At 31.8% G+C, this 12,801-nt stretch overlaps 1 protein-coding gene across 1 annotated transcript; it reads right to left on the bottom strand.

Annotated features, from left to right (window-relative positions):
• Positions 1–7,839: 7,839 nt before the first annotated feature.
• LOC110681633 (vacuolar-processing enzyme gamma-isozyme-like) lies at positions 7,840–11,482 on the bottom strand. The gene is made up of 9 exons (XM_021857784.1): positions 11,225–11,482; positions 10,948–11,112; positions 10,190–10,346; positions 9,556–9,644; positions 9,240–9,439; positions 8,951–8,999; positions 8,596–8,796; positions 8,306–8,512; positions 7,840–8,143 (listed from the first exon to the last, which is right to left on the bottom strand). The coding sequence occupies exons 1-9, from the start codon at positions 11,438–11,440 to the stop codon at positions 8,006–8,008; spliced, it is 1,422 nt and encodes a 473-aa protein (XP_021713476.1). The 5' UTR covers positions 11,441–11,482; the 3' UTR covers positions 7,840–8,005.
• Between the last annotated feature and the right edge of the window lie 1,319 nt (positions 11,483–12,801).

The raw sequence follows: 12,801 nt of genomic DNA on the forward strand, positions 1-12,801 counted from the left end.
ATTAATTAATAATAATGTACTACGTATTATGGATACCAAATATACAGCGAGTGCTTTCATTAACCTTTAGCTATAAACAAACATGTAATGGAATACGGCAGGCCAGGGTATATCGCATATGTGTGGTCCGTTGAATATAATAAAATCATATTTAATTAAGCATATTCCATTTATGTTAATACTACAATATTGTAATGCATTTTAGGGGAGATTATGATACGTAATTTGAGTTGTATACACCCTGTTTTCTTTTCTCCGGAGACTTTCAAATGAGGGCGGGGTTTAGTCGTTTAGAAATTATTCATGAAACTATTATAATTATGCCGAATTTAATTAATTAGTGTTATAATCATTCTTGCACTAAAGAATCAAGTCATAATTGGAGTTTAATTTAGATAATTTTAGTATTGATTTTGCTGATGATGGGAAAGAGGTATGTTTCCTTGGTCAAATATATTTGAATATAATCGAAGTTATTACTTCCTTGCCACTTCAAAACAATAATGAAATAGCTAATATATAATAGAAAATTACAAATATCTTTATATTTGATAATACCTAAATGTACTACGTCAACATCAAACACGAACCATTGACCTTTAGATTTGTATACCTTCCCAAAATCAAATACGAACCATGGTATCGTCAAGCTTTCATGGCTTCCAAATAACATTTTGTTTCCTCTTTATTTTCACTTTCGGGCTTTATTGTGTTTCTTCGACTACTCAAGCTATTGATGAGGAGTTTGTGAGAAATGATTGGGAATGCGACGATACCAAGGGCACCTATACTAGTAATGGTACTTTTAGTTTAAACCTTAAACTTGCATTTTCGAATCTCACGGCCCTCTCTTCTTCACACATTTTCTCCAACGTGACGTTCGGATCAGATGACGATGAGGCTAACAAAGTCTACGCCCTTTATGACTGCCGGAATGATATTCCCCTTGATAAATGTCACCGCTGCATTGACGACGCCATCGAGAGTATTCTAGATCTTTGCAATGTTCAACCCAAAGAGGCTATTGTCATATATGAGGTAATAATTGTGTAATCATTCATGTATACAATTTTTGCAGATTTCCAATATTCTAGATGATTTAATTTGATGATATAAATATATAATGACGTCTGATCTATTAATTTTAACCAGGAATGCATGTTACGCTATGCGAATCGCACGATCTTCTCAACTAAGGAGCTCACCCCAAACTATACGAGTTGCGCCCTAGAATATTACACCAACCGTATGATCAAATTGCCGGTCAAGTCAAACCTTGAAACACTAATCAATAAAGCAACCAAGGAAAGTTCATCATCGAGTAACTTTGCAACTAAGTACGTGAGTGATATAGTAGGAGATAGGTTCTTCTACTTTTTGGTGCAATGTACACCAGATCTAACCAAGGTCCAATGCAAGGAATGTTTGACGGATGCTTTAAATTTCACGGTCGATTCGTGTGCGAGTTATAATCGATTAGGAGGTCAAATTAAGGGGCCAAGTTGCCAAATGAGATATGATGTTAAACGTTTCTTTAATGTGTCTTCGTCCGATTATAGCTCTACTCCTATGAGTTCCAAGTCCAAGGCTAAGCTTTCAGTCCTTATCATAATCATCTGTGTTGTTTTTTTCTTTGCATTGTTGGTTAGGATAATTTGCCGAAGAAGATCTTAAGTTTGTCCAAGTTTATACTTCCTCCGTTCTAGTAATATTGCAACAACGGGACTTTTACACTATTTATCACGTTTGTTTGACCAAATATTATGATATATACGTAAAGAAAATATAGTCAAGTGAGGTCTTGTTAGATTCGTCTCGTAAAATACTTTCACAATATCTACTTTTTATAATTTTTACTCTTATATAATTATAGATAATTAGCATATAAAATGTACTTTGAAATTCGTAATTTCATCCTTATTGCAATATTTGTGGAATAGAGGAAGTAACTTTTAGACCTATTAAAACTGTATTTGTGAATTGTGAGAAGATACCTTTAAAAAAGGAATCTTATTTTCATTTTCTAGTGGAAAAATCCAAATTAATTTCAATCTTCGACTTGTCTTATTTCCGATACTTTAAGCATTATATGTAATATATAAATATAAATGCTTGCAATTTGTCCATATGTCTAATATAACTAAAGCGGTAATTTTGTCTGTTTAATTGAATCTATATATATCCAGTTAACGAAAAAACTAAAGTGGAGTCCATTACTTATGGTTTTCATACCAAGCAACGTTTGACTGAAATTTACCTTAGATCATAGAGGTGTAGGGTTTGAATCTTACCAAGGGAGGGCACCTAATGCTCGATCCTCTAATTCCCCACTCTCACTTTCACTCTTTCTCTCTACCTATATATCTCCATTCTTAGATTTCCTATGGTTCATACTTTTCTCTTTTCGAAATAAAAATATTAGACTAAAGGTCATGCAAAATTATTAGGCAAGCTCCACAAATTGATAAGGTGAGTTGTTAGGTTATTTGCAAGTTGATAGAAAGAAAGAGTGAAAGTAGGGATTTTTTGGGTAAAAATATGGAATCATTAATTGCTACTCATGCATGCATACTTTTCTTTAGTTGTTACTAATTTTCGTTCTATTGATCATATTATAATTTACATAAGACAGCTAAAGTTAGTTTAGCAACATCATACAATAACTTATTGATAATATACAATAATGCGGTACATTTCCTTTAGTCAAACATAGGTGGATCGAAATTACTTCCCTCCCACTTCGATCTAAACAATAATAAAATAGCCAATATAAAAATTCTTTATACGAGTATATTCTATTTGTTTTTGCAAAATAATCCACATGAACAAGGTCAACGTCCCTAGCTTGTTAAATACGAGGCTAAATTGAACCTTCAGATTCATGTACCCTGTCAAAATTAAACACGAACCATGGTTTCATCACCTTATCATGGCTTCCACATAATTTATTGTTTCCTCTTTATTTTAACTTTCTGCCTTTGTACTCCTTTGACTACTCAAGCGACGAGGGAGTTTTGGCCAAGAGAATGGGAATGTGACGATACCAAGGGCACCTATACTAGTAATAGTACTTTCAGTTCAAACCTTGGAATTGCATTTTCCAATCTCATGGCCCTCTCTTCTTCACACATCTTCTCCAATGTCACGGTCGGATCTGATGACTATAAGGCTAACAAAGTCTACGCCCTTTATGACTGCCGGAATGATATTCCCCTTGATAAATGTCACCGTTGCATCAAGGATGCCGTCAACAGTACTATAGACATTTGCTATGATCAACCTAAAGAGGCCGTTATCATATATGAGGTAATAATAGAGTGTACTCTTTCGTTTTTCTAATTATGAATCTTTCTATTTCCTATATAGTGTTCATATAGAATGATTATATTATGTTAAATTATTCCGTTCATTGTTAGAAACCAATTTCATGATGCAATATCAATAAATTTTTATTACTAGAGTCCTATAATAATAGAGTAAAATAATGCATCCAATAATAACAGTGGTATAACGCATTCAATTCAAGTTTTATATGTCTCAAGTACCTTCTAGTACATACCTTTATAAGTAACATTTATGAACAATATATATAATACAATGACTGTTAGTGGACCGTATCAACCACAAGTTTAAGCTGATGGATGAGGCCTATGAATGTGTTTTATACTATATCATGTCTCTTAATATTAATTACCGTACACATGTTCTTTTAACCAGGAATGCATGTTACGCTATGCAAACCGCATGATCTTCTCAACTATGGAACTCACCCCAAACTATACGAATTGTGCCCTAGTCTATTTCGTCAACTATGGGATCAAAGTAGAAGTCCAGTCAATCCTCAAATCACTAATCGACAAAGCAATCACGGAAAGTTCATCATCGAGTTACTTTGCTATTAAGAATGGGACCGTAATAGCAGATAGGGACTTCTATTTTTTAGTACAATGTACACCAGATCTAAGCAAGGTACAATGCAAGAAATGTTTGACGGATGCTTTAAATTTCACGGTCGAATCGTGTGCGAGTGATAACCGATTATGGGGTCAAATTAATGGACCAAGTTGCCAAATGAGATATGATGTTAATCCTTTCTTTAATGTGTCGTCGAGCCTTATTTCACCCTCGCATTCACCTCCTCTAAATGATCAAAATACAGAAATTTCAGGTCAACCTTCACTGGTTTCGATCCCAAAGCTTTCTTACTCTCTTTTTATAATTTTTATGTCTCTATTGTATGTAATACAATAATACTACTTGTATGACTTTTGTATGTGTGAAAAAGAGAAGACATTCCGTCCCTGGATGTACACAGTATTAATAATAATAATAATAATAATAATAATAATAATAATAATAATAATAATAATAATAATAATAATAATAATAATAATAATAATAATAATAATAAGACATTTCGACCAATTCAAAGAATTGAAATTGTACAACAAATCACCGTCTACTACATAAACGAGGCTGATGCAACACCTAAAATCCGTTGCAATAGAGCCGAAAATTGTTGCAATAAACCTAATGCAACGGTCCGTAGACCATTGCTGTTGTAGCCGTTGCATTAGCGTTAATATGCAATGATTTAGTATACCTAATGCAACAGTCCTTTATCTTCTTCAAGGGTCGTTGCATTAGGTCAATAATACCAATTTTTCCTAAAATATACTTGTAAAACAATTTTGTTTTTTGGTGGACATTAAAAGTAGGGATGTCAATGGGGCGGGGCGGATGTTGGCCTTCCCATCCCCATCCCCATCTAAAATTTTCATATCCATCCCCATCCACATCCCTGTGGCGGGTCTAAAATTCATCCCCATCCTCGTCCCGGCGGGTGCAATTCCAAAACCATCCCCGCCCTAACCCCCATTTAGATATCCACCCCCACCTTATCCCCATCTCCCAAATACACAATCCTTCATAATTAATAAAGATTGCAAAAAGAAAAAATTATTGTTAATAAACATGTCTTATGATAGTATTGTTTATAATATAAGTGTATTACAAAGTACTATATTTACTATTTTATTTTACATAAGTTTTTTTTATAAAATAGTATAAAAGTATATAATTTTGTTTTAAAAAATATATGGATGTGGGGATGAGACGGGTACGAAGTGGGGTAGGTGGAGATGGGGCGGGTGGGGATGGGGCGGGTGGGGCGGGGCGGGTGCAACCTAAAATCCACCCCCGCCCCATCACCCATGACGGGTCTCCTATTTAACCCACCCCACTGACATCCCTAATTAAAAATCCAATTTAATTTCAATCCTTGACTCATCTAATCTCCTGCTGTAATGCACGCTCCATATTCACTCTCCCCTCTCTTCCTTTCTATCAATTTACAAATAATGTTTTTTTTTTTTTTTTCATGTGACAAGAAATTTGCAATTAATGTTTAAAACTTATTTTTAATAAATCTAGTATATAATTATTAACTTGCCTTATCAATTTGTAGAGCTTGCCCAAATTTTGCATGACCTAATGTCTAATTTTTGAAATTGGAAGAGTATAGCTCTGTTTATTTGAACTTATTTTTTAGGATTTTTGTCCAATTCAATTCATATCATTTCAATAATAATACAGAGTAATAAAAGACTTGTAATCAGAGGAATTATAACATTACCAAATTAAGAAACTTGAACATTAAGGTAATTACTAATTGCATTGTTACGATCTATTACATCCCAATTTCACCTAACAACACGTAACTTACACAAGTACTTTACAATAGCTTGCATACTTGGTAGGCGCTGAAAATGTTCAAGTCATCGCATTGTGAAGCGAGTTAATTTCAAACCATCAGCACTATCGTACGTAGGATCATTCATCAATTCTCTATGCACTAATGGTACCTCGGATTTACACAAGGAGGAAGTAATATATCTCTCGTCGTACTCCAACATCGCCCATTATCGATCTAACGTCTCACATTCTAATGTATGGCGTTTACAATTGGGGCATTGATGAACTCTTTTGGATATCAACGCAAAAAGTGTTAGTCCATAATTTTCAACTGTTGATCAACAAAATGATAGGGTCATTATTAAAGCAAAATTAAAAAATAAGACTAATGTTGAACATGTAAAGCATCAATCAACAGGTTGTACTAGCATACCATCATCGTCACTCCTGGTAGGCTCAAGCGATTTTCCAATACTGTAGTCATACATGTCTTCTTTTGTATAATGACCGGATTTCCGGTTGAAATTGAATAATACTGGCATATAATTCTGCAAAGTTAATTTATAAAGACAATCTATCATAAAAAGCATATAAGAAATATTCCACATTCTTTTGTGATTAAAATATTTTCATTGTAACTATTTAAAAAAAATCAAAACAATTAATTAATTAAATGTAATCAATTCCACAAAGACAAAATCCATATTTTGTTCTCTTAAAATCAATTCTAACAATGCTCTAGAATTTGAAATACATAGGCACACTAATTATTAGCATGCATGACTCAAATTCAAATTGACGTAAACCTAAATAACTCGACCCAAACCGGACCCCAACCAATGACCTTAACAAAATGCGGAAATAAAAAGTATTACAATTAATGACGAAGTGAGTATATGAGACAGTTCGAAATAAAGTCACATTTCTCAAATAAAGAAATTGTGCAGTTAAAAGAATCATGTCATTAGGGCAAGCAAGTGGCTTAAGAAGTCTATCACAGGTAGCAATTTCAAGAGGTTTGCTTACTCGTCGTTTTCCTAAGAAGATGACTTAATATGTGCTCCAAACAAGCATGATAAACAAATCAGTGAATCATGAAGGAAATATATATAATAAGAAATAAAAAACACGAAACAAAAACGATATAGGCAAAGGAAGGGGTAAATACAAGTTTCTCATGATGAGAAACAAAAACTGTTCATGACATTTTCGTAAATAAACAACAACTTTATTCAATCACCATCAGTTGTGGAGCCCACAATAATGAAAAAATTGTTAATTTATTTACGAAATGTCATTGGAGCCCAGTTTCTCATACTGATGCTAAGCTTATCACTTAACAGAATGGGGAAAAGAAAAAAAAAATGGACAGTATGGACTACAATCTACATACACGAAAACAAAGCATCGTGTAATCCTTGTGTTCATTGTACGTATAACCCATTTCTTCACAACAACATTCTTAGCTGGTGAATCATCTGCATCAGATTCATAATGTTTTCCACGATACACCTTAAACTCCTCAGTTCTTGCTAATAAGTTCTCATTACTGTAGTAATTGGTGCAAAGCTTATAATTATCAAAGCACATCTTCTGAGGGAGCACTACCCTTCGTTGCAGTTGTGTTGAAAAACAATTCTTTTCTTCTATTTATCAAAAAAGTAGCACAAGATAAGTAAGCATAGTGTAAAATCTATACATGTGTAGTGTGAAACTGTTAACCATAAAATCCCACATCGAAATTAGTATTGTGGGATGAATTACTCCAACTGTAAATTAATTTCTGTCTGAGGTGGAATGTGCTCTGTTACAGATACAGGGGATATAAGAAAAATTATAGGAGTGATGGGAGAACAATATATAACCTGAGGAGAAGAAACCGCTACGATGAGAACAATGGGGGTATGCAGAAATTTTTAGTTCACAAGTCCTTGAAACCATTGGAATTTTCAAGTATTATTTTAGCGAGTTTTATTTCAAGTATTTGAGCAAAAATTGTTTTTTTCGTGCAAATGAGTAGAGAAGGTAGTTCATTTTGTGCAAAAGAGTAAATAATTATATGATAACCAATTCTACGGTACAACTGATCTTATGACAAAATTGAAGCTAGTGTAAAACTGCAAAGTAAGCTATTGATGGGTGTAAATCAAATTGATACGGAGCAATTGAGAACACGTTGTTATCACGATTAATTTCTTCCAAAGTTACAGTATAACATATATTTTGCTAAGAAATTGATATTAGTTTCTTCTCTTATAAAAATATACTATATAGTTTACAAATCTTATTTTTCATATAATCGAGAGCTACTTCACTTGGCACAAACTTGAGCCGATACTTGTGCCATCCGATCTATGTGAATCCCTGCGTTACAAAAGTTTGCGAATGCTCGAGCGTACTTCTTTCCATAGGATTGTAAGGATCCACAATGCTCTTCATAAGTACTTACCTACATACCATAATTAACCATTCAAATTAAAATCTAGCCATATAAAAATGCACGTCTAAAATCAAATTTTAAGTGAAGGTACATTATATTTGGTAACCATTATATTGATCATTCTAACCTACCGTGATTGTAAGGAAAATAAAAAGGTTATATAGTACGTACCATTGCTTTGAAGCAATCCCAATCATCAACAAGAGGGGTTCCTGCTGGTCTATTCTTTGTAAGATATGAAGGACCGCGCGATTCACCAAATAATTGTTTTGCAATTGCTTGCACGGTTTGATCCACATGTTTCCTTTGTGAAATCACATCATCTAAACGCTTTTGAGCCTCAATTTTTTGTTTAGAGCCTTCGGGAGCTCTTCGGACCTATTAAGAAATCGACAATGTTGTGAGAATTACAATGTTATCCTAGAAAATTAATATTGTTTGATCCAATTAGAGATTGATACCATTTCTTTGAAGTAAATAAGATCAGCTTCGCGTTGCTCAACCACGTACAATGGAGTAATTGGCTCGGATTGGTTGGTCATGGAGTAAGTTTGATTTGGCTTCCTAGATTCCAAAGCAATGTAAAGAGAAAGATAATTTGAACTCAAGTGAACGTCACCATATTCACTTACATGAGACATTTCACTTGTCCTGTTTTTCACCTACATGATTACAAAGTTGATTGTCTTAGATCTTGTTAATTTGCACCATACAAAAACTAAACTGCTACAAAGTTAGATTTGTATATTTTGCCTATTAGATTATGTCAAAATCCGAGAGGTAACATGAAAAGATCGAATGAAGCCTTAATCTTACCACGGCGAATTGTTGTCTCAAAGTCTCGTTTCTTGGATCTTTTCTTTCACTGTTGAATATAACAAAAAGAAACTAAACTTTAGTTTGCATAAAGATTGAACTATTGCACGCACATAACCCCCTTTAACTTATACAATATACCACAAATCATGCATGAGCAAGAAAAACTCTAGTTAATTCTATCTTGATATATATAATTAAAAAAAAAAAAAAAAAAAAAAAAAAAAAAAAGAATAGAAAATTTTAATTACTTGTGCATTTCAATATTTCATAAGCATTTTTTTTTTACCTATCTTCCATCCAAGAGATACTATACAAGTCACCCAAACATGTATTATTGTATTCCGATGGGACGCCAGGGTCTCCATCACAATAGGTTGCGTAACTACTCTCGTCGGGGTTTGACGCGGTTGTTGCATATATGCTTAGGTTATTTGGCAAAAGACCATCAAAAATACTTCCAGATTCACAAGCTTCAAGGTAAATAACCTATAAAGGCATAGATTAATTGAGCGCATAATGTCAATAACATACATAAATTAATGTGAATATTTATATGACAATTAAATTTGGCAAGAAATGTTAATTAGCTAAATTGATCTTACCATGGATTTGTAGGTATTTGAAGCATGCTTCTTTTTCAAAACTTCTATGAAATCCTTGGCGTAAATTGCAGGCTCGTTTTGAGGCATTCCTAGTGTTTCATACAGAGGGGAAAAAAATCACTTCATAAATTTGCATTGTATACAACATGTGATTTACACCATGCAAAAATATAATATGCATTTATAATATATTAATAACTATATATTAAATGAATAATTAAAATAATTGAATTTACATTTATTATGGCCTATTTGGATCAACTTATCTAGACTTTTTCTTAGATAATAAATATTTTTTGACAATTTAGACATACATATCAAGATTGTTTTCACACAATTTCACATACAAATGTAATAAATAATTTCTGACAAGATACAAATAAGTCCATATAATTTTATCAAACTAGTATATATAAGCTCTAAAGCTCATATAAATTAAATTTATGCAAATATAATATATATAATCAAACATAGCTTAGTCTCTCTATCCAAAAAAATAATGTACTCCATAAATCATCGGTTTTTCATTTAAAATTTGTCCAAAATTAATAATCGACTTTTTTTTTTTTTAGGAATTAATAATCCACTTAAAAGCAAGATACCCAAAACAAAAATATTGATAGTAGTAATTTACCAAGCATCCCTGCAGAACCATGGTCAGAGTAGAATATGAAAATGTGATCATTTGGACCGCTGTCCAAAACCTTTCCACTACCTCCTTTGATGGCTTTTTTATAACCAAGTATAGCCGCGAAGAAATTTTTAGTAGTCAAATTTTTTCCTGTATAATCCTGTTCAAACCAATGTAATGTTTGAGCGTGGCAACTGTAATAATTTTTCACATGCAACCGTTGTATATGATACGATTACGTAGTTATATGCCACTATATGGTACACGGCACACACATAAAACATACAGAGTATAAATTACTCTATTTTCTAATAAAAGGTTTTTTTTTTTTTCGAGAAATTGATCTTAAACAATATTAGCTTTTTCACATCTAAACAATACATTCATATTTACAATTTTTGACCATAAATTTTCATTGCTATTTAATTAAAACCATATATAATCGAAAATTTTTTTTTTTTTTTAGGACACAAAAATTTTGTTGAATTTAAATCAATGTAACATCTTTAAACAATAATATATATATATATATATATATATATATATATATATATATATATATATATATTATTGTTTAAAGATGTTACATTGATTTAAATTCAACAAAATTATATAACTTCATCTTTTTAGTTAAGTAAAATAGTGAAAGTATTGAAAAAAAAAAATTATTTCATTTAATTACAGAGAAAGTACTCCAGTCGTCCCATTTTAGTAGTCATATAAAGGAAATTAAAAAACATATTTATATGAGAGAATCAAACCTTAGGAACATTTGTATAAACGTTTCTGCCAACTGGTCTATTTATAATAACACCTTGGTTAGGATTATCTACGTTAAATGCAATGTCGTCATACATGAAGACGATAATATTTTCATCTTTGAGACCGCCCTTCTTCATCACTTGGTATGCATGACAAACATCTGCCTGCAAATTATGTATATAAACAAAATGTACTTGTATATAATAAAAAATTATGGAAAAATTGGTTTAATTAAGCTATAAAAATGTGCTCACTTAGTAACAAAAATAAATGTACCTGATGCCTATAATTTTCGTAACCACTAGAGCCAGCTATTAAAATTGCCCATTTTTCCCCTCCATTCAAAAAAACATCGGAATTATTTGACGAATCTAGAGACAAGTCATCAAACACTTTACTTGTAAGACGACATTCAACACTTAAGGAGAAAAACAATGCAAAAATTATGACTGTCAATTGGATTATCATCAAATGACAAGAATTTTTCCTCATTGGAATTTTTATGAATTTCTAAAAATATAAGCTAATATTTTGTTGTATGATACGTATAATGAGAAGTAAGAAGCTATTTTATAGGCAAAAAAGTTATTTACTTGAAAATGTCAATTTTAAATTTTATGATATTTTATAAATTATGTGGTCCATATAAGTATATTACTTGTTGCATTGTAACTCTAATCTAACCAAATGTATCAAGAGCAACAAACGTTATGCACATTTCACTACATGAAATGCTGGAAAAGTATCAACAAAATGTGCAACAAATGTAATTTGCGTGCAAGTTGCAATCAAGTTTATGCTATATTTAACAAACAAATAAAACTGATTGTATGCAAAAGTGCAAAGACTTGATTTCTTTTCACACAATGACTTGATTTTTTTTCATAAATTTGTGATCTCTTTCCTTGTTTGATGATTTGGTTTTTTTCCATGTTGTAATTTAGGCAAATTGAAGTTTTAATTTAGATTAGAAATGTTAAAATGGTCGGTGGATTTGATTTTGGGTCGAACAGGTTCGGGTAGTTTTGGTCTTACTTAATCATGTTTCAAAATGCTCGATCTCAGTCGGTCACGCAAACGTCCTTTTCGTTATTTCAAATTATGGTAATTTTTTTTAAAGTTTATTTTGATGTATAAACTAGTGTAGTGCCTCTTACAAATTACTTGTGTAACATTAATTTTGTAGAAAAATACAAAACTATTTTTAATTTGGTTAAATAAAACTATTTCAAATTAGGCCAAAAGCTAATGAACGTCCTGAGAGCGTTGGATAAGATAGCTAAAATTAGAAATATTAGATTAAAATGAACATTAATTACACCAATCGACGCGTGATTTTGACATGTACTATCAAATTAATACTATTTTAGGAAATATTTTTAATGCTTATCTAATACCCCAGTGGTGTTCGTTAGCAAGATTCCTCAAATTGTTGGTAACAAATAAAACAATTTTAATTGGGTGAGTAATATTGTTACTCCGTTAGTAGACTACTTTATATTAATAAATAAATCATCAAATCGCTATGTAATCGCAACAATACTCATACATTACCAAAGATGGATCTAGAAAATTATTATAGGGTGGGCCAATTTAGATTTTAAAAGAATAATTGGGAAAAGGGCCAAATTAGTTTTATAAAAAAATTGATTAATTGGATTAAGAAAATAAGAACAAAGGGATTTGAACTCACATTCTCAACAACATACATTGCATGCATAACCAACTAAGCTACCTTTTATTTTCTTCATTTAAAAAAAGCATTATATATTAATAATTAAATTGATCCAAGGGATCCCTCATGTTCAAGCCTTACAACACACTTTAAGATATGTTGCAGTTTCTATTGGTCA

The sequence above is a fragment of the Chenopodium quinoa genome, unplaced genomic scaffold, assembly GCF_001683475.1.
Source record: "Chenopodium quinoa cultivar QQ74 unplaced genomic scaffold, ASM168347v1, whole genome shotgun sequence".
In the NCBI taxonomy this organism is placed as follows: Eukaryota; Viridiplantae; Streptophyta; class Magnoliopsida; order Caryophyllales; family Amaranthaceae; genus Chenopodium; species Chenopodium quinoa.

What these genes read in the sequence shown, in the direction of transcription:
- LOC110681633 (XM_021857784.1), bottom strand. Translation starts at nt 11,440, where the DNA reads ATGAGGAAAAATTCTTGTCATTTGATGATAATCCAATTGACAGTCATA. An exon ending in TTATTTACTTCAAAGAAATG is followed by an intron (nt 8,513 to 8,595) that starts GTATCAATCTCT and finishes ATTTCTTAATAG; the next exon opens with GTCCGAAGAGCTCCCGAAGG. An exon ending in GGGATTGCTTCAAAGCAATG is followed by an intron (nt 8,144 to 8,305) that starts GTACGTACTATA and finishes TATGGTATGTAG; the next exon opens with GTAAGTACTTATGAAGAGCA.